A 20,005-nucleotide genomic window follows, 5' to 3' on the forward strand; every position below is an offset into this window, starting at 1 on the left:
GGGGGAAGCGGGGAGCGGAGGGACATGCCCGCTCCCATCTCCTGTCCCGCGGGATGAATATGCGCTAAAGCGCGGCGGCCATTTTTTTTTCTCGCGACCCCGTTAGTAACGCGGTGGTCTCGGGGTGGACCCCGAGACCCGCGTTATAACGGGGTTTAGCTGTATATATAATATATATATATACACTGGCGACACACTTTATTCGAGCTCGGCTAGTCCCACGAATTCGGGTATACCCGGGTGTATTGAGGTTTGTGACTGTTTTCTGCCCGAGTACATTGAGTTATTTTCCAAGCAGGGATTGAAGCATTTTATTCCCGCTGGCTGCAATACTGCACAGTATATATATATAAACTGCATTACAATTCATGAATTTATGCCATCTGGTAGACACGCGAAGCATTGCAGCCTATTAAATCCTAATCATTATCATTTAACAGATCAGCCGCCCATCAGCCAGGCATGAACCCAGGCTGGGAAGGCAAATGCAACGGGGCTTGTCAGAGGTTAGGAGCGGCGCATTCCAGGTATCTGTCAGGTACATACCGGGTATTTGCTCGAATAAAGTGTGTCGGTGCAGTATATAATTTTACATTTAATTTGAGATGTCAATACCTGATAGGTATCAGAAGGTATCTTATGGTATAACACAACTTAGTAAATATGGCCCTATTATTCAAAAATATAAGCTTCTTTAGAAAAGTAGATTAAATAATTTTAGGATTTGCCAGGTTAGAGGCTTGAAGTGGATATTAAGAATTGAAGCTCTATTTGGTGAAATATCAACGTCTAAACTCTCACAGTCCGATGATTGTCACAGTAGTGGAAAAGAATACAGATACTTTAAATGAGAGCTCTGCCCTGCCACCTGATGGATATGTGTATGTTTCCACAGTGCACAATTCTATGTACATGTAGTGTTCACTTTTTATTTGTTTGCGCCTTATTTCACTTTACCACTATACAATAGTGGGGGAAGAGTGAAGACTACCCCGTGGATTTTGTGTGTTTTGCATGTAGAGAATATGTCCATAAATAAATTAGATGAGCTTTGAAACAGCATTTCTGTCAAGTGTTTTAAGCTTTTATTTGTTGAATAATGTGCAAAATTGACACATACAAAAGGAGATCTTTGTCCCACCCTCTGCAATGTTTATGCCCTGGACATAGGACAAACATAGCACAGCTGATTTCATTCAGAACCCCTTCAGCCTATATCTGCATTGCCCCAAAGTGGGACATCTTAAAGGGTTCCCCAAGAGCTGTTCCCCTCCGCACAAAACCAGCATGCTAAGGGTTAACATCTGCGATTGCTTGCAATGTGTTTAGTCAGCCCCACTGTGACGGTGAGGGGGTACCCAGGCCAGTAAATAAAGGTATTATGCCCGGCTGGGTGCCCCTGTGCCATATTGGGGAATTATAGAGTGCCAGCTCTGCGACACAGTAATGGCAGTAACACTGTAATTGTATTTAAAATGGCTGTGTGTGTCCCACCAGATATAAGGTGGTGATAATAATATCATGGTTTAAATGTATGTGCTATTGTGCCCATGTTTCCCTGCAAAGGAAAAATGGTTTTAAAAAGCAGCAGCTTACAGCACAAAGCATAGCATTTAGCAAACTTCGACTAGGAAGGTCCTAGAGCGCCGAGTTTTGCTGCGAGTGCTGCTGGAGTAAAATCATTAAAAAGGTTATGCTGCAATTTTTATAAAGTTATATGCAAATTGATGAATGAGTCCCCCTCTTTTAATTGTGCCAACATTATAGGAGTGAGGGGATTTTCATTCAGGCAGCCGGGACAGCGGAAACACTTAATTATAAGTACCATACTTTAGAAATGTATAGCAGGGAATTCCTGTGAGTGAGTCATGCATAATTTAGCCCTGGACTTGTAAGACATCCCGCTGGCATGGTTCCAGGATGTCTGGAAAAGTCCGGAGTTAAAAAGGTTCCAACATCGTAAGGTGTTAAGCGGGGAGGGGTAAATACAAGTACCCTCATCCCAGCAGATGTCCGGGCGAAGTAGACAAGATGTTGCCAGGAAAGGAGGCTTGGTTTGGTATGCTAAGCGGGGAAGGTGCAAGGTTCGCGCATGCCCTTAGCATACTAAGAAGCCCTCTGCCCGGTACTGGGAGGTACTGGCAACCTGGGGATAGGTGGGTTATTTAGTTCCCACGCAGCGGTTGGCTGCAGAGTTTAAAAATAGGGATTTTGACTGTTTAAAAATCCCCGCAGCCGATCAGGAGAGATTCATAATGCGGTAACAGAGGTTCAACTAAGCTGGATTCGAAACGTTATACCAACGTAATCCAAAGCAAGAGTTCGTAAGAACTAAGGAATCCCGAACCAATTCTACGGCGGTAGAACGAAGCAAGCAGTCCCGGCGGAGAAAAAGTGGTTACGAACGGCGCCACTAGCCAAAGACTGTTTTGTAGCTCTGCCTAGGCACAACTCCCGCTCCTGGGAAATTGTGCTTAGAGACTATTTCTAAAGATTTAGTTCTGGAAGTAGAAGATTTCGTTTTGCCCCATCCCAGTAAGTGTATTTTCATAATATTTTGTAAATCAAGCTATTTGTGTTCATTGTGTAAATAAATTACAATTTATTTTATCACTTGCTTTGCTCAATCAAAGGATCCGGGAAATGTTGGTGTTAAAAGTTCTGGTCTCCCGTGATACCCACCCTCTACAATGTTTATGACTCTGGACAAAGGACTTTTATAGCAAAGCTGAATGCATTCAGAGCCTCTTCAGCCTACATCTGCTTTGCTCTAAAGGCAGCGGCTGAAGGACAACCAACGGGTGTCAGCCATTCACTGCCATTTGTTAATGTTACAGCTGCTGTGTTACAATCCAAAACACACCAACCATCTCATCCCCTGCCCTATGTTTCCAATTATGCTCCCTTATTGATTGTAAGCTCCTTGGGACAGGGCCTCTTTGAACACAATACATTGCAGGCATATCCTACCCCAGGGGGGCGCAAACTTTTTTCCCTGCGCCCCCTGCCGGCTGTCCCCTCACTCCCGCGCCCCCCCAACCCCAACTTACCCGCGCTCCGGCGTAATGACGTCACGTTGCGATAGCAACGTGACGTCACATGACGACGCCGCGTTGCCATGGCGACGCAGGGAGGAAGCCGCCGGAGCCACGGTAAGTTAGGTTTACAGAGGCCCTGCAGCTCCCCCGGCACTTAATTTAAGTGCCTTCTGGAAGCGCGCAGGGCCTCTGTAAACCCCGCGACCCCGTCGGCAGTGTCGCGCCCCCCCTGGGGGTCGCGCCCCCCCAGTTTGCGCACCGCTGTCCTACCTCTTCTAACACAATTTGAATAGTGTCTAACAGTTACATATGCCCATAATTATATATTATCTCTAACTGCCCATGAAATGTCTGTAAATTGAATTTATAACCTCTGCTCATTTAATGCAACCATGTATTATCATAACTATGCCCAGGACATACTTGAAAACGAGAGGTAACTCTCAATATATTTCTGCCTGGTAAAACATTTTGTAAATAAATCTGGGAAAACATTTGCAACTAGCTAATATACCCGTATTTACCACCCATCACAGCTGTGATCCACCCCCCTGTTGACACCTCCGTTCCCCCCCTCTTCACAGCTCCGCCCCCCCCTCCTTCACAGCTGCGGTCTCCCCTCCCTGCACCCCACATCACTCTGCACCCCACATAAGTTCCCCCCCCCTGCACCCCTCAACTCTCCACACCCCTGCACCACACATCACTCTCCACCCCCTTGCACCCCACATCAGTCTCTCCATCCCCCCTGCACCTGACATCACTCTCTCCCCCCTGCACCTCACATCACTCTCTCCCCCCTGCACCTCACGTCACTCTCCCCCTTGCACCTCACGTCACTCTCCCCCCTGCACCTCACGTCACTCTCCCCCCCTGCACCTCACGTCACTCCCCCCGCACCTCACGTCACTCCCCCCCGCACCTCACAGCAGTCTCTCCCTTGCACCCCACATAACTCCCCCCCTGCACCCCACATAACTCCCCACATCACTCCCCCCCTGCACCCCACATCACTCCCCCCCCTGCACCCCACATCAATTTTCCCCCTGCACCCCACATCTCTCCCCCCCTACACCTCACATCAGTTTCCCCCCTGCACACCACATCACTCCCCCACATCACTCTCCCCTCCCTGTACCTGACATCACAGTCCCTCCCCTGCATGACCCCCCGGTCCTCGTTTCTCCCCCCCCCCCTGTCCCCGGTGCTCGTTCCCCAGCGTTCCTGCGGGTAAGGTGAGTCGGGAGGCAGTGCGGCAGCTATGTGTGAGGCGCCGGGTGATGCGGGAGCCGGCGCTCGTTCCCCCCTCCCGTCCCTGGTGTTCGTGCTCCCCCCCTACCCCGACGCTCCCGTGGGTGAGGCGGTGAGTCGGGAGGCAGTGCGGCGGCGGGTGATGCGTGAGCCACTGCTCGTTCTCCCCCCCCCGTCCCCGGTGCTCGTTCTCCCCCCCCTACCCTGGTCCCCGGCGCTCCCGTGGATGAGGCGGGAGGCAGCGAGTGATGCGTGAGCCAACGGCGATGTGAGGCGGAGGGTGTAGGGTGTGAGGGGTCGGGTTGAGGTGAGGCGGCGTGCCACTCGTGATGGAGGGTGTGAGGGGCGGCGGGTTGAGGTTAGATGGCCGGATGTGGGTGGTGTGACTGTCACGCCCTGCTGTGACGTCAGTCCACCCTGCAGGCCAATGAGCTGTTGCCATCCGCCGGCCAATCACTTGGGGCACAAATACACACACAAACATTATTTCAGTCTTATATATATAGAGATACCAAATGTGCAGAATATATACCAAGCATACAGCTCAGACTGAAGTTGCTAGCCTGGCTTTGCATGTTGTGGTAGTAATGTAATAGGCACTGGAGATGCCCATCCTGACATGTGAAGTAAGCAGCAACTCTGGCTCTTTGTGCTAGAGTGAAACAAGACCAGTCTAAAATCTTTTAATATCAAAAGTCCAAGATATCGACTTGTTATTCAGTCTCCTTTCCACATCCCCTTATGCGTTATTAGATTCCTCTCACACATGCTTTTCAAACTCCTCACTTCCAGTTCTTTCTTCCTATTTACTTGTTTGTACCACTTGGTTTTTGAAAATCAAACCAAACTTCTGTCTTTTATCCACTATGACCTTGCCTCCCTTTTCCCAATACCGTTTGTCTACACCTGTACCATCAATGATCTAAAGTGCCTCTTCTCTTGGGGCCTTTTCCACTTAGATTTGGACTCATTCAATGTAACGGATTCTACCTGTCAATACCTTTTTTTTGTTAACGCTAAGGTTGTTTATTACATATCACTCTTTTGGTTTCAATAAGACTCATCTTCTGATTCTGGTTATCTCAGTCTCCCTTCAGTGTCCTCTTTGATTGATCCATTGAATGGTATTCTTGATTAACTGTCAGTCGAGATCTGTTGTGGGCTCTCGCCTTTGCATTTTATATACTCTCACGGTGCTCAATTAGATTTACTGTAACTACCTTCTTTCAACTACTTATAAAATGTTTTTCCAGTGCAGAACTTCCTCAGTGCACCAGTCTCAGATTGTATCCATTATGTCTCATTTTGTGCTCTTCTCTCGTCTTAAAGGAGTAAGACCATTTTTATAGAAAAACAAGAATTCAGAATTGGAACTGGGCGTTACTGCTGAAGCGCGCTATTACTAGCTCCAGGGAACCCGTTTCCTGAGATTTTTACCTTTTTTTATGACAGTAAAAGGTAAGTAAAATCAAAAGTGGTTGCTGGGGTCTTCCAATAGAAAGCTGCTCTGATTTCATTGTGCTACCCGATTGGCCGTGAGATTTCCCAAAAGGGAACAGAAACAAGAGCACATAAGGTACATTTCTTAAAAACCAGAGGAGTCCCACAGCTAACGAATAGTGAGGTTCAGCTCCACGGGAACCCCCGGTTTTGAGGTTCTGTAAAAACAAATTTGAGTAGGAAGGATAGCGGCTTCAAACTTAAAGCCACATTATCGCCAAACTAGCTCTTTTTTTGTACTGTAACATCCTTTGTGATACTTTTCCCATTATGAAGTATGACACTCACTGCAGAACTGTTGTTGACAATACATTTGCTAATTCCTCAAAGAATAATAAACATACTCTTAGACTAAATATAATACACTAGGAAACAGTGGTAATTACATGAGACAAAGCTTCCTTATTGTTTTTTTACAGTTACAAAAATTAGTTATGCTGGAATATCTTCACATTGTCACAGCCTACACATATCTATTTACCACAATTAACTTAAATAGTAATTTTCTAAAATGAAAAAATAATCACTACAAAATATAATAATAAGGAAATATAAATCGCGACAACAGTGTGGATTTTAGGTTAATTGTGCTGTAAACCTGACACAATCAGTCTCTCAATGGTTGCTTTGCAAATTGTATGTCATTTTCCAGACATGTTCCCTAAACAAATACCTACTGTACATCTCCTGCTTCTGCCCCCAAAGGATTTCCTTTTCACACAACCTTACCTTTACTAAGTTGCACTGGCATGCTCTCGGATTTCATCATGCGCTGGTTCTGTTGCATCTGTGGGAAACCATGTGGATTGGACTCTACAACAGATTGGCTGGACATGACAGAGCTGGAGCCTGTGCTGCTGTTGTTGCTGCAGTTTCCACTGCTATTTGATGGTGAGGTCAAAGGGCTCATTGCACCCCCAGTTGTAATAGCTGGGCCAATCAACTTCCGACCAAAGCTAAGCAAACTGCTTGATACTTTGTTGATGTTGAGTGGAACAGCCTTGCTGTTAGTACTGAAAAAAAAAAAAAAAAACACAAAATGATATATAATAAAATAATTTAACAGTAAAGTGATTTATTTTTTATTTTTTTAAAGAAATAAAATTGCAGGATATGTACAGTACTGTGCACGTTCATAAAACATTTATTAAGGTGCATTACTATTGACTGGCACTGCAACAAGCGGCAGGAAATGACCAATTATGGGTGAAACAGCTCTTCTATGTCAATATATCCCTGTGATCATCAACCAGAATATATGTATGGTGTCACCGTTACGTTGTAGTATTTAGTGTTGTTAAGGATATATTAACAGAGAAGAAAGCCTTCCCTCCCCTGCATTCCTAAACGTGCATATTTGGCAAAAAGAACCCAAGACTTTTCTGTCATTCCAGAGTTTAGTCCGAGAAAGCTATATACAGTACTTGGACATTTTGTCGCTGGCCTTTAAATGTATGTGTACACCCCTCCCTGTTAGATCATTTGAAGGACATACATTTTTTTTTATTGTGCAAAAGACATCTGTTTTCCAATGAATATAGAAGTTTCCATTCCAACTAAAAAATGCACAATCCATTCAACATTGTCACTACAAATAAATATAATTACTACTCGCCAGCTCCATAATTTTCAGTATCAGTGCATATTTTCTATTTAAAGTCATCACTAAGATAAAAACCACAAATTGCTAAAAACAGTTTTAGTTGATAAATAAAATACATATTTTACCTGCAGATGTATATTTTCTTTTAAGCATCTGCTTAGTTTTGGCACATGTAACTATTTTGTATTGCACATCAGCAATGCATTATAATACAATTGTAACGGGTATTCCACCCCACCCAATCTCATATATAGTGTGGGTGAGTAGAACATGCGGTGTTACCGGTGTGGTGCGTATACCTGCAGGCTCACAGGTGGTCTGAGCCTCCGCTAGTGAGAGCCTGGGGTGAATCCTCTGGAACGGATCTTCTTTTACAGCGCCTCCACCTATGTAGGATTCTATGGAAATGTAGAATGACCCTACATAGGAACCCAATCAGAAACCACACTCACAGTGATTATATAATAACTAAGAACTTTACTTATGAACATATAAGACATTACACAACATCATAACCTTATGCAATACTGGAGCACCTTCGTGGGTGACTGCGCAGTCACTAAATTAATAGGCCTGTTGGTGCACATATAATACAGAGGTACCTTCCGAGCACTCCGATGCTCGGGCCTGCAACAGTCTTCTCAAAGGATCAGTCGGGCGATGCCTCCTTCTGATCCTCCACTGCACTCCTTGTACATGGACTGCTCGAGCGGTCCCCCTCCGGAACAGTCTCTGTGGACCCCAACGTGGGTCCAACCGCTTCACGGGAACAACGATACTTCTCTGTGTCCCTACCTACATAAGGGGCACGTGCTGCACTATAGGCCGTCCCTATAATACAGCAACCTATGGTGGCTTGGGATACTCCTATGGGCCTAAAGGGTCAGGACCTGTCCCACTCCCCTAACTACCCACATCCCTAAGCCTCACTAACTCTAACAGCCAACGTGCTGCTAAACACGGTGCCTGCCTGTCAGACCTCACAGCAATGCCCGCTGTGACCCTGACAGTGCAGCACTCTAAACTAGGGCCGCGTCCCTCTCTAGGATCTCCCTAACCAATTACCCACTAGTAACTGACTTCTAACTACTGGAGTGACAGGGTCCCTTACTCTAAGGCAGTCCCTGGCAACACTCCTATCTTAGGGTAACATCAGAGCTATCTTGGACAAGGGGGTGCTGGCCTAATACAGGGGAGTCTTTCTCTCCTGCACCCTACCTCCTTCCCTCTCTGTTCCTTCCTCTGACTTCTTCCTAACAGCCTGCAGCAGACACACAGCTTTCACCGTCCGCCTGCAGACATTCACACACGCTGCACACACTGCGCCCAGCACATGCAACGTCAACACTCAACACCCTGGAACCCGCAGTAAATACCCACTGCTCACACTGTGCCTATTTGCCAGTGCGCACAGCACTACCCGCTGTGGCACTGCCAAACCTGCACCTTACACACACTAAGGGTGACCTCCCTATCTAGGGCCGTCCCTTTCCAGTTACCCACTAACCTGGTGGGGAGTTGGGGCCTACCTGGAGGGTGTGGGTACCTATCTGGATGCAGGAGCTGCACTCACTCCCTGCATCCTTCCTTCCCCTTCAGCTCCGCTGCTCCAACTGACGTGACCAAAGCCCGGGAAATGTATCTATTCTCCCGGGCTGAGAATCCTCCAGCCCTATTGGCCGCTATAAGGCACCTGGTGCCTGTCTCCCTATGCCTCCTGGGAATTGTAGTCCCGAGGCTCTTACTATAACATTGGGGCCGCGTGCGCTCCTCCCCTCTGCCTACACTAACTCCTAATGGCCGCCGCAACCCTTCCTGAGCTGTCCCTACTCTCGCGCGACTCTTCCCTGCCTCTCTCAGCCTCCCTGCGCATGCGCGAGCTAACTGGGCCGCCGGGGACCTACTGCGTATGCGCGAACTGAAGCGCAATGGCGGCGCCCTGCTCTGCGGCCGCCGGGGCCTTAGAGATGCGATCGCGGCCTTAGCAACGGCCCGATCGCGTCCCCGGCAACCGGCCGCAGGCAGGAGAAGCCGCGCTGCTCCCTGCTCCAGCCCCCACCCTTGGAAGCAGCCGTCGGGTCCGTCGCTAGCTCCGGCGGCACCCGCGACCGTGCTGCACCAAGGGAGGGGGGTCTCAAAGAGCTGCTGGAGACCAGGGTTACACAATTAAAAAAATACACCAGTTGCACTCTTCAAAATCATAACAAATGTTGAAAATGTTACGGGGGAGAAAAAAATAGTCTGAAATGTTTTCCTTCACGGAATTGGTTCAAAGCCACTTTGACCCATTTTATGTAAACTACTTAATTTGCCAACGTGCTCCTTTTTCCCACTTTTACTTCTAGTTAACAACTGGACATTTTTTTTTTTTTCTTACATTCTATTCCCATATAGAAAAGCTGCCTCCAGTTTAAGTTCTTTCAAGTGTTCAGCTGGCTGACATTTTTATCTGGTCTGTAACTGTTAATTGTCTGTTAAATACGCCGATAACATATATTGTCCCTAACTATCCATGAAATGTCTAACGATAACGTGTAACACTGCATTGTCATTATAACTCTTTGCCCAGGACATACTTGAAAAAGAGAGGCAACTCTCAATGTATTACTGTACCTCCTGGTAAAACATGTGTAGCCCTGGGCCCCATCAGGTCCTGGAGACCCCCCTCCCTTGGAGCAGCCCGATCGCGGGTGCCGCCGGAGCCAGCGACGGACCCGACGGCTGTTTCCAAGGGTGGGGGCCGAAGCAGGGAGTAGTGCTCTGCGTCCGCGAGCGGGCCGGTTGCCGGGGACGCGATCAGGCTGTCGCTAGGGCCGCGGTCGCGTCTCTAAGGACCCGGCGGCTCGGGAAGCAGGGCGCCGCCATTGCGATGCGTGTTGCGCATGCGCAAGGACCCGATAGCGCGGAAGGCCCCCAGAGAAGTCGCGCGAGAGCAGGGAAAGCCCAGGGGAGGTTAGGGCAGCCAGAGAAAGCTTGCGCAAGCGCAGTGCAGGGTAGGAAAAGCCCGCAAAGCCCTAGCCTACCAGGGAAGGCTCTGAGCTGGGACTACAGATCCCAAGAGCCTTTGCGCGCCCCACGTGATGCCAGGGAGCCAATAGGGCTTAAGCTGTCCCTGCAAAAGAGATACATTTGGCGGGCTTGGAGCACGTTAGGGAGTCAGAGACCGGAGCAGCCCAGGGAAGGAGGTAGGGTACAGGAGTCACGGACTCCCTGTACTAGGCCAGCACCCCCAGGGTCTGAGGTAGCTAAGTACCCTCTTAGAGAGAGTGTTGCCAGGGACTGCTCTAGAGAGTGGGACCCTGTCACTCAGGATAGTCAGTTGGAGCAGGGGAGCTGTGAGGGAAGGAAGGGTGCGGGGAGCGAGTGCAGCTCCTGCGGCCCTGTAGGTACCTACACCCCAGGTAGGCCCCAACCCCCCACTAGGGTAGTGGGTAATTGCTGAGGGAGGCCCAAGATAGGGACGCTGCCCTTAGTGTTAGAGTGCTGCCTTGTCAGAGTCACGGCTGTCAGTGCTGTGAGGTCTGACAGGCAGGCACCTTGTTGCGCAGCACGTTGGCTGCCAGCACCCAGTGAGCTACAGCTTGCTGCTGTAGGCGCTGGGACTCGGTAGGTAGTAGTGAGATTGAGGGGACTTGGTTAGTTAGGGGAGTGGGACAGGTCATTAACCCCTGTAGGCCCCTAGGAGTTTCCCCAAAGCCACTACAGGTTGCTGTGCTATAGGGACGGCCTATAGTATAGTGCGTGCCACTTAGATAGATAGGGACACAGCGGCTGCTGCTGTTCTTGTGAAGCGGTTCGGACCCACGTTGGGGTCCACAGAGACTATTCCAGAGTGGGACCGCCCTGGCGGTCTGCGCGTGCCTGGAGTTCGGTTGGAGGATCAGAAGGAGTCATCGCCCGACTGATCCTTTGTGAAGTGTTGCTGACCCGAGCACCGGAGTGCTCGGCAGGTATCATACAATCATACGTGCACCACCGGGCCCTTAGCTTAAATTGTGACTGCGCAGTCACCCATTGACTCTCTGCAAGAGTGCGGGACATTGGGTGGGGTTCTTTGGACACTGGGTGGGATCACCTGGTGTTGGGGAAAACCCGTTACACATGTTATAAATAAATAAATGAATATAGAGTTAGTGCCTGGCAACAACTCTTAAACAAGGTCCCATATTTACTAAAGCATTCTTCTCGCAGAAGTTTGAACACATCTTGCCGCCTATTCAAGTCAATGGGCTGGAAGGCGTCTTACGGCAGAAGATTATTTAGTTAGTACGGGCCTATATGCGCTGCCGGCGATCTTACAAAATCACATGAATGGCACTGCAATCTTATCCAGCACCGCAAAGTGACTTTGCAGCATATTGGACAGGGGCCATTGTGCTATAATTTAGAAGTTAATAATTAATTTTTATCCAAAACAAATATGGGCATTTTGGGTTCTTTATTGCGCTAAAAGAACCCAAAATTCCCATATTTGTTTATATATATATATATATATATATATATATATATATATATATATATATATCAAAAACAAGGAACAAAGAGTAGCGCTATAAGTGTGATAAGTGAGTTCTAATGTGATGGTGAATAGGGCTAAATTATGAAATAATCAAATAGTGCTTATATAATATTACTAAATAAAAATTAAAGCAATAAGAAAATTAGAATAATAAAAGCATATAACGTGAATATCAGAGAACAAACTAGTCCAAATGATGGAAACAGATGAGAAAAAAAGTCCAGATACAGAGATTAATTGTCAGTCACAATGTTTTGCCCGGAAGTATCCTCTACCTTTCTTCGCGTGTAATAGGAAATTGGCAGACCTCGACACAGCCTCAACCTGCGTGATGACGTCAGTGCGTCACTACGTCACGACGTCCGGACTAGTTTCGTCACGTGAGTGACTTTTTCAAAGGATGACGTAGTGACGCACTGACGTCATCACGCAGGTTGAGGCTGTGTTGAGGTCTGCCAATATCCTATTACACGCGAAGAAAGGTAGAGGATACTTCCGGGCAAAACAGAGCTGTTATTGCGGAGTTGGGTGCTCTAATGTCTGAATGCTGGGACTATGATTTCACGTCAGGCACATGGAGTGAGAGAGCAGTCCTGCACTGGGTCACAGCAGCATTCAAGGATTTGTTTGTATCACTTATATTTATTCAATTTATGGTTTATATGTTAATATTGGATTAACACGTGTTTAAAGCTTATAATAGAGCGCCACTTTTGATATATCACGTTTTGCACATGGAGTGAAGTAGCTGACAACTGGATATCTTCCTACTACACCGGATGGTGTTTCAGCTACCTGCCTAACACCACCACCCCTCCTGCTTACACTGACTACCATCTTCCATCCAGCCACGGATAAGTATTCTCACATACTGCTTGTATATATCTACAGCAATATCTGGCTTTCTACCCTCCTACAGTCTCAGCTGGTTTACAGATTGTCTCTCATGAATGCTTTTTCACTATTTGAAGTGAGTGCAATTCCTGGCAGCCACTTTCTGCTTTTTAATAAATTGTTAATTATACAAACAATATTATGCCATGGAGATGGCGCTTTTTTTTGTCTTTGTTTTTATATATATATATATATATATATATATATATATATATCCCAGAAGAAGACCGTTTGTCGAAACGCGTTGGAGTGGGAGTGTTTGGAGGGTGACCCCAGACTCTTCACCATAAGGAACATATCTGTGCTACTGACTTTGCTCTATATGATTCTGGTGATATATTAATTCCACCGTATGCTGTTACATGCTCTATATGTTTCTGGACTTTTCTCTATGGCATTCAATCTTTGAACCTTATTTAGTAAACATTGGATGAAGCTCATTATATCCTCTCCCTTGATTTTCCAGTACCCAGTCTCTGCAGCACTGAAATACTGTGTGTTTTGTGTGGTTCGGCTGTGCTAGCTAGTTGGTACTCTTCTAGTATCACTTTCATTTATTTTGGCTGTCATCTGCTCTATCAATAGCAGTATATATGCATGTTATATTATAACCTAGCCTATGATGCCTGTACACCACTATATACTTAAATGATTTGCATAGGCGCCACAGTTCCTTACTTATCAACAGTGTAATAAAAAATAAAAAATAGAAATTAAAGAAATAAAAAATAATAAAAAATAACTATGAAATGTTACCCAACACGATACTTCTCAACCTTTCCAAGGAAATGTGCGAAGATTTCCCACAGATACAGTCTTTGTTTGGGGTGGGAAGGGAGCGATCCAATCGGGAACACTTATAAAAATAAAGTGTTATGTATATAATAAAGTTCAACCAGGAGGTGTGTAGGTAGTTGTTCTTCCTTTTAGTAGTGTAATGGCACCATTCTGTTTTCACACAAGGAGACTGTTCCAGGTATTCAGCTCCCAATATGGTATATGCAAAACAGAAGACACAAAACGGCCCAATAGTGCAGATTGCAATACAATGGATTTATATCATAAAGAGATAAGAAATGTACTCACATTAAGTACAAAAGTTCTGTACATGTAAGGGTATCTTTGGCAATTTAATGCTCTCAATCGTGGCGGTGTATCCTCCCGATTCTTCTCCTCTGCTACCAGCTGTGCCGCCGGCGGTGGCGTGTGACGTCACTTCCGGTTCGCGGGTGACCGCATCCGGTGGAAGGGGATGGCAACAGGCGATGGTGAAGGGTCTACGGGAGCGTCCTAGCGTTCGGCGTCTTCTCTTGGAGGCAGCTGCTGCAAACTCGTCGGCTCTACGCGTTTCGCTGTGGTACACAGCTTCATCAGGAGCAATATATCTATATATATAATATATATAATATATATATATTGCTCCTGACGAAGCTGTGTACCACAGCGAAACGCGTAGAGCCGACGAGTTTGCAGCAGCTGCCTCCAAGAGAAGACGCCGAACGCTAGGACGCTCCCGTAGACCCTTCACCATCGCCTGTTGCCATCCCCTTCCACCGGATGCGGTCACCCGCGAACCGGAAGTGACGTCACACGCCACCGCCGGCGGCACAGCTGGTAGCAGAGGAGAAGAATCGGGAGGATACACCGCCACGATTGAGAGCATTAAATTGCCAAAGATACCCTTACATGTACAGAACTTTTGTACTTAATGTGAGTACATTTCTTATCTCTTTATGATATAAATCCATTGTATTGCAATCTGCACTATTGGGCCGTTTTGTGTCTTCTGTTTTGCATATACCATATTGGGAGCTGAATACCTGGAACAGTCTCCTTGTGTGAAAACAGAATGGTGCCATTACACTACTAAAAGGAAGAACAACTACCTACACACCTCCTGGTTGAACTTTATTATATACATAACACTTTATTTTTATAAGTGTTCCCGATTGGATCGCTCCCTTCCCACCCCAAACAAAGACTGTACACCACTATAGCCATTGAGTTATTTTTGCACTATATTTTTGTTCCTATGGCAATACGATTTGTCTGTATGGAGACCCCCTCCCTTTTTAACATTTCATCCCCTGTTTTTATCCATTATTAATCAATTTGATCATACATATTCATTTTGGTATACCCGTGTGCTTACTTTATGGATACTTTTCTGTTGCGTTACATTACTATTATCCTTTAAGCACCACTGTCTATTGATTATATATCATATATTTATGACAGTTTTTGGGTAACTCTCATATCTGGCGTGCATGCGGTATACTTTGTGTTTGTATATATATATATATATATATATATATATATATATATATATATATATATATATATATATAATATTTCATTAATACATTCATAAAACAATTGTAAGTATAGACATTACTGACGCAGCTCAAATACAGAATAAAGATAATTCTTAGTTCAAGAAATTGTCCTGGAGTCCAACGTAAACAAAATAGCCCCAAAGATAAACAAGACAATTTTAAGCCTAAGACCCTTATGCAGCAACATCGATCCAGAGCCACTGCACACAAAGCCCACTTACTGAAGCTTAGTGAATAAGGGCCTAAATCAAAGAGAATGATGGGCAACTTGCAGAAACCATAAGATGAGAAGAAAAACAAAGGTGAGTGAAAGACTAAGAAGTTCATCATTTCGAAAAGAAATGTCAACACAACTTACCGTGATCTGTTCATCAAATCTAATCCACGTGCTCTATAGTAGTCTAAATTTTGTTGGAACTGATAGTTCACAGGTCTTCGGTTTTTCTATAATTAAAAACAATATTTGGTTTAAAGCAGCAGCAACATTTGAAAAATCCTGTTTTTTTTATTTAAAAAAAATAAATCAGTTCTGCAGTATTAGACAATACAGTCTGCATTTTTTTTAAACTCCTAATGCCACTTTTAATGATTTTTTTAAATTTGCATATCTTTTGGTTGCTATAGCAACCATTTAGAAAGCCACATCCACTTCCTCTTTTGAAACAGGCTGTCAAACACATTTTTGAGCTCTGCCCTTTGGCAACAAAGTATCTCAAACAGATCTGTTGCTGTGTTCCAAACAGCAGACTGTCTATAACTCTGAAAGCTGTGATAATAATGTGTTACACGTAGTAATATGTTACATAACAGCTGAAGCATTTCACAGACTGCAGCACAAAGTTAGAAGGCGGCCATTTAGTTGGGAACACAATCAGGAATTTATAACAGGACCACCAAACGATTGACAGCTTAGGTAAGAATGTAGAATAAATACATTGTCCCATGCTTTACATATTAAAATAAGAAAAAAAGGGGAATGTTTTAATGTGGACTTGTTTTTCTGTTATAATTATTATTTTTTTACATTCCAGATTAAAATGTGAGGTGAACATTTAACATGCATTCTCTTTATGAATATAATACAAAGTGTTTCTAGTCAATCACTCTAGAATATGCCTCAATTTAGCGCTCTGAATACACAAGCATTTTCCCACAATGTAAAGTGTCATTATCCATTACCAGGGTTAGTGGGGCCAGCAAAGCATTGCAAGCTTTTCATACGAGGCCAATGTTCATTAAACATTTGCTTCCTCACAGGAATGGAGATTGTTTTAATAACAATACAATTATCTAGAAACATTTGCCGGAACATTCATATAGTCAAGTGCACACGACTACTGCAATGCCGCGTTCAGCGTTTGTCAGCACATTATTTTTCATAACCTCATAAAATGATGCACTCTGCTAAATTATAAAGGGAATAATAGAAACTACGAAAAGAAAAACCAAGACAGAAGAAGGATAGTGTAAGGTTAGTGTGAAAAATAGTAAGCGGGAAAGGGCTTTGATGGGAAAAAGTACTGGTGGTGATGGGATACGAAATATTAATGTGTGTATATAAATACTTTGAATACAGAGAAATATAAATAATGTGATGTATAGAAAAAGTGGGACTAAAGTGGGCGGGAGGAGCGTGAGCGACTGTTCGCACCAATAACACAGTCGATAAGTTGTGAAGCGGTTTCCTACAGTAGTACTGGGGAAGAAATCAGCTCTAATCAAATTAATTGAACTAAGATATTCTCCACCACATGGAAGACTGTTTCACACATCGCAATGAACAAGAGCTAGAAGGCCAGATGTACCAAGCTATGTTAAATAAGGGCAAATAACATTTGGTCATCTAAAATAGTAACGGACGTTATTTTCCCTGATTTTGACTCAAATTCACTAAGGTAATACGTATATGCAAAAACCCAGCGTCCGCCTAACTCATTATCATAGGGTTAACGTCCGGTTAATTATGGCTTTGTTTAGGCTTCAAATAACCTGACGTGAATCTGTCTTACCTAGTTGGCGCTGGACCCTGAAATATGGGTTCTGCAGGCGAAGAGGAGGGGGCGGAGATAGGGGAGAGGAGGGGGCGGAGATAGGGGAGGGGAGGGGGCGGAGATAGGGGAGGGGAGGGGGCGGAGATAGGGGAGGGGAGGGGGCGGAGATAGGGGAGAGACCTATTTTACTAGAGTCCCTAGTGCTATATGTATTCCTCCAAACACACCTGTATACAACATGTGGGGAGATACCTGTGTACAAAAGGAAACAGCAGTTTGTGGACACTAATTACACAGACTGCTTCCTGAAACAGAATACAAGCGGCGCATTAGAAGCACATTACTGACTATTGACTTCAGTGACTACGTATCAGGTGGTATTGCTCTATACTATTTGATGCAGCAACTAGATAGGATCCCTGTGCTACTCTGTGGCGTATTTTTCCATCTGCTATCCAGGCACTGTATGCATTAATTGTTTAGTAGTGACTTCCCCTATGGCAATTTAGTCTGGCAGTGCTATGCTCTATACCATCATTTTTGTATCTAGCTATGACTCAAGGGCAGTATCGCTGCTAACTAGGATCCTGCTTGTACAGCCTAAGGCTAAGGCCCAGCTCCCTCCGTCAGCGCTCCCGCACTGCAGACAGGCGGGGCGCTGACAGACACAGACCGTGATATGCGGTCTGTAGGGAGCGGGAGCCGGAGCGGGAGGTGGGCGGGAGTGGGAGGTTTGAGCGGGAGGGAGGGGGGGCGTGGCTTGAGCGGAGGGACCCGCTACTCTCCCCCCCTCCCTCCCTCCCTCCACGGGCTCGGGCTGGCACTCATACACACACGCAGACACACACGCAGACACACACACAGACACACAGACAGAGGCAGGCACTCACGCACTCAGACACACATACACACACACGCAGGCACTCTCTCTCACACACACTCACACACGCAGGCACACACACACACACACTCACACACGCAGACACACACACACACACACACACACACACACACACACACACACACAGAGGCAGGCACTCACGCACTCACATACACAAACACAGATAGGCACTCAGACACACACATACACACAAACAGACAGGCACTCACGCTGCTTTCCCCCCACACTCCTCCCCGCTCCCCGAAGCCTCTCCTCCTCCCGAAGCCTCCCCTCCTCATTGGCTCACAGCCACACCACGTGACGCGTCAACGCTAGGGATCACCATTCTCTTGTATCCCGTAGCAGCTGACGCGTCACAGCGTGTAGCAAGCTGTGCAGCCAGGGGGGACCGGGACCGGCTCGCGAGGATTCCCCTGCTGGTGGGGAACTCGCGTGTGGCCGCCCGCGCCGCCGGGCGCACCGGGTCCCAGGCCTTATGCTGCATTTACTCAACATGTGGGGATGGCTACTGTCTGTTTTGGACTTCCTTCTCCAGTGAATACTTATTTGGGGTATATATATAGTTGCATCAGATCCTGGGTGTATATCAACAGGACCTGTTTAAGTGTGGTTATTATACCTTTACAACTATACCTCACTCTGGGATCCTCAGCCCTTACATTTATTCACCAGATGCTCCGTCTCGCCCGTGGAGTTTTTAACTACACTGTATATATTATGTCACGTATTTTCGCCGCGTTTTACAGTTAATTAACGTTTATTATTTTGCGTCTTGAGTTAAATGGTGTTGCGGTACCTTTGGTGGTCTGTTCCCATTTTTTTGGTAGTAGCTAATCATACTACTACTTTTAGTATACTTTGTCCCTTACTTTCATATCATGAGTGCAGTTATTAAGTGGCTTGGGTGACCCCTTTTGGTCACTCCTTTGTGTGTTTTAGGAAAGGAAGCACACCTGCGATACCTGGGAAATATGCAAAGTATATTTAAATGACTTAGATTAGCATATATCCGAGGTATCTCAGGTGTGCTTCTTTTTTTGTGTACAGGTGTCTCCCCACATTTTGTATACGGGTGTGTTTGGGGAGGATACATATAGCACGTCGGTCTCCTGTAAAATAGGTCTCCTCCTCTCTCTTTCATAACGTCGAGTAAAAGCTGTGCCAACCTGGACGGTCTTTTGCGCTTATGTGAGGGGGAACGCCTCTCTTGCATATCATTAGCATCGTATAACCATACGTTATTTAAGGAGTAGCACTTGATTAACGTAGGATATTTGGTTTAATGCATAGGCGTTATGATTAACCCAATGTTAGCACATCCGTCTCATATCGAGAGCACCAAATCAGAAAACCTTACTGGTGTTGATAAAACATATGAATAACAGGAAACAAGAGATGCTTAATAGGGAGCAGAAACGGTGTTCCATAATTGAAGGAGAAAGGACAGCAGAATAAGGATAGATTTAATCCTAATCATTTTTATAAGTGCAGCCAGTATTTAAAAAAAAAAACCAGTACCAGGATGGAAGGGAACAAGCGGGAGTTACGTAGTTTGTTACTGTAGCATTTAAGTGTAGCGCACTTTCCCCCACCTCCTGGGAGATATGGCAGCTACGGTATGTGTGGTACTTTTCCTGCGGCTCACAGGAGGCCTGAACCTCCACTGCTGGGAGCCTAGGGTGTACCTGATCCGTCAGGTGACAGCGCCTCCACCTGCAGGGGATCCTAACAGTGTGGGATAACCCCGTGCAGGACAATATAAGTAATACACACTGGTATGATATAACAGGTTTACTGAACACATGAGAATAATAAGTATGATACAGAACCACTCAGGCCTAGTAGGGTCGTACCCCTTCACCGTGCCCCCCCCCCACCAACACCGAGTCCACACCCTGGTCTTCGGGACAAAGCATCAGTTCCAATGTTAAGGGGCCCTGGTGTGTACTTCAGTGTGAACTTGTAGTTCGAT

At 45.8% G+C, this 20,005-nt stretch overlaps 1 protein-coding gene across 2 annotated transcripts in view; it reads right to left on the reverse strand.

Moving 5' to 3' along the window:
* Window positions 1-20,005, reverse strand: part of TBC1D5 (TBC1 domain family member 5) — a 600,469-nt gene that overhangs the window by 188,339 nt on the left and 392,125 nt on the right. For both annotated transcript variants that reach the window (XM_075586906.1, XM_075586905.1), the window contains exons 16-17: window positions 15,500-15,585; window positions 6,519-6,802 (exon numbers count right to left, since the gene is read on the reverse strand). In XM_075586906.1, the coding sequence (XP_075443021.1) occupies window positions 6,519-6,802; window positions 15,500-15,585 (370 nt within the window). The remainder of the gene's footprint in view (window positions 1-6,518; window positions 6,803-15,499; window positions 15,586-20,005) is intronic.

This window comes from Ascaphus truei, chromosome 2, assembly GCF_040206685.1.
Source record: "Ascaphus truei isolate aAscTru1 chromosome 2, aAscTru1.hap1, whole genome shotgun sequence".
Taxonomy (NCBI): Eukaryota; Metazoa; Chordata; class Amphibia; order Anura; family Ascaphidae; genus Ascaphus; species Ascaphus truei.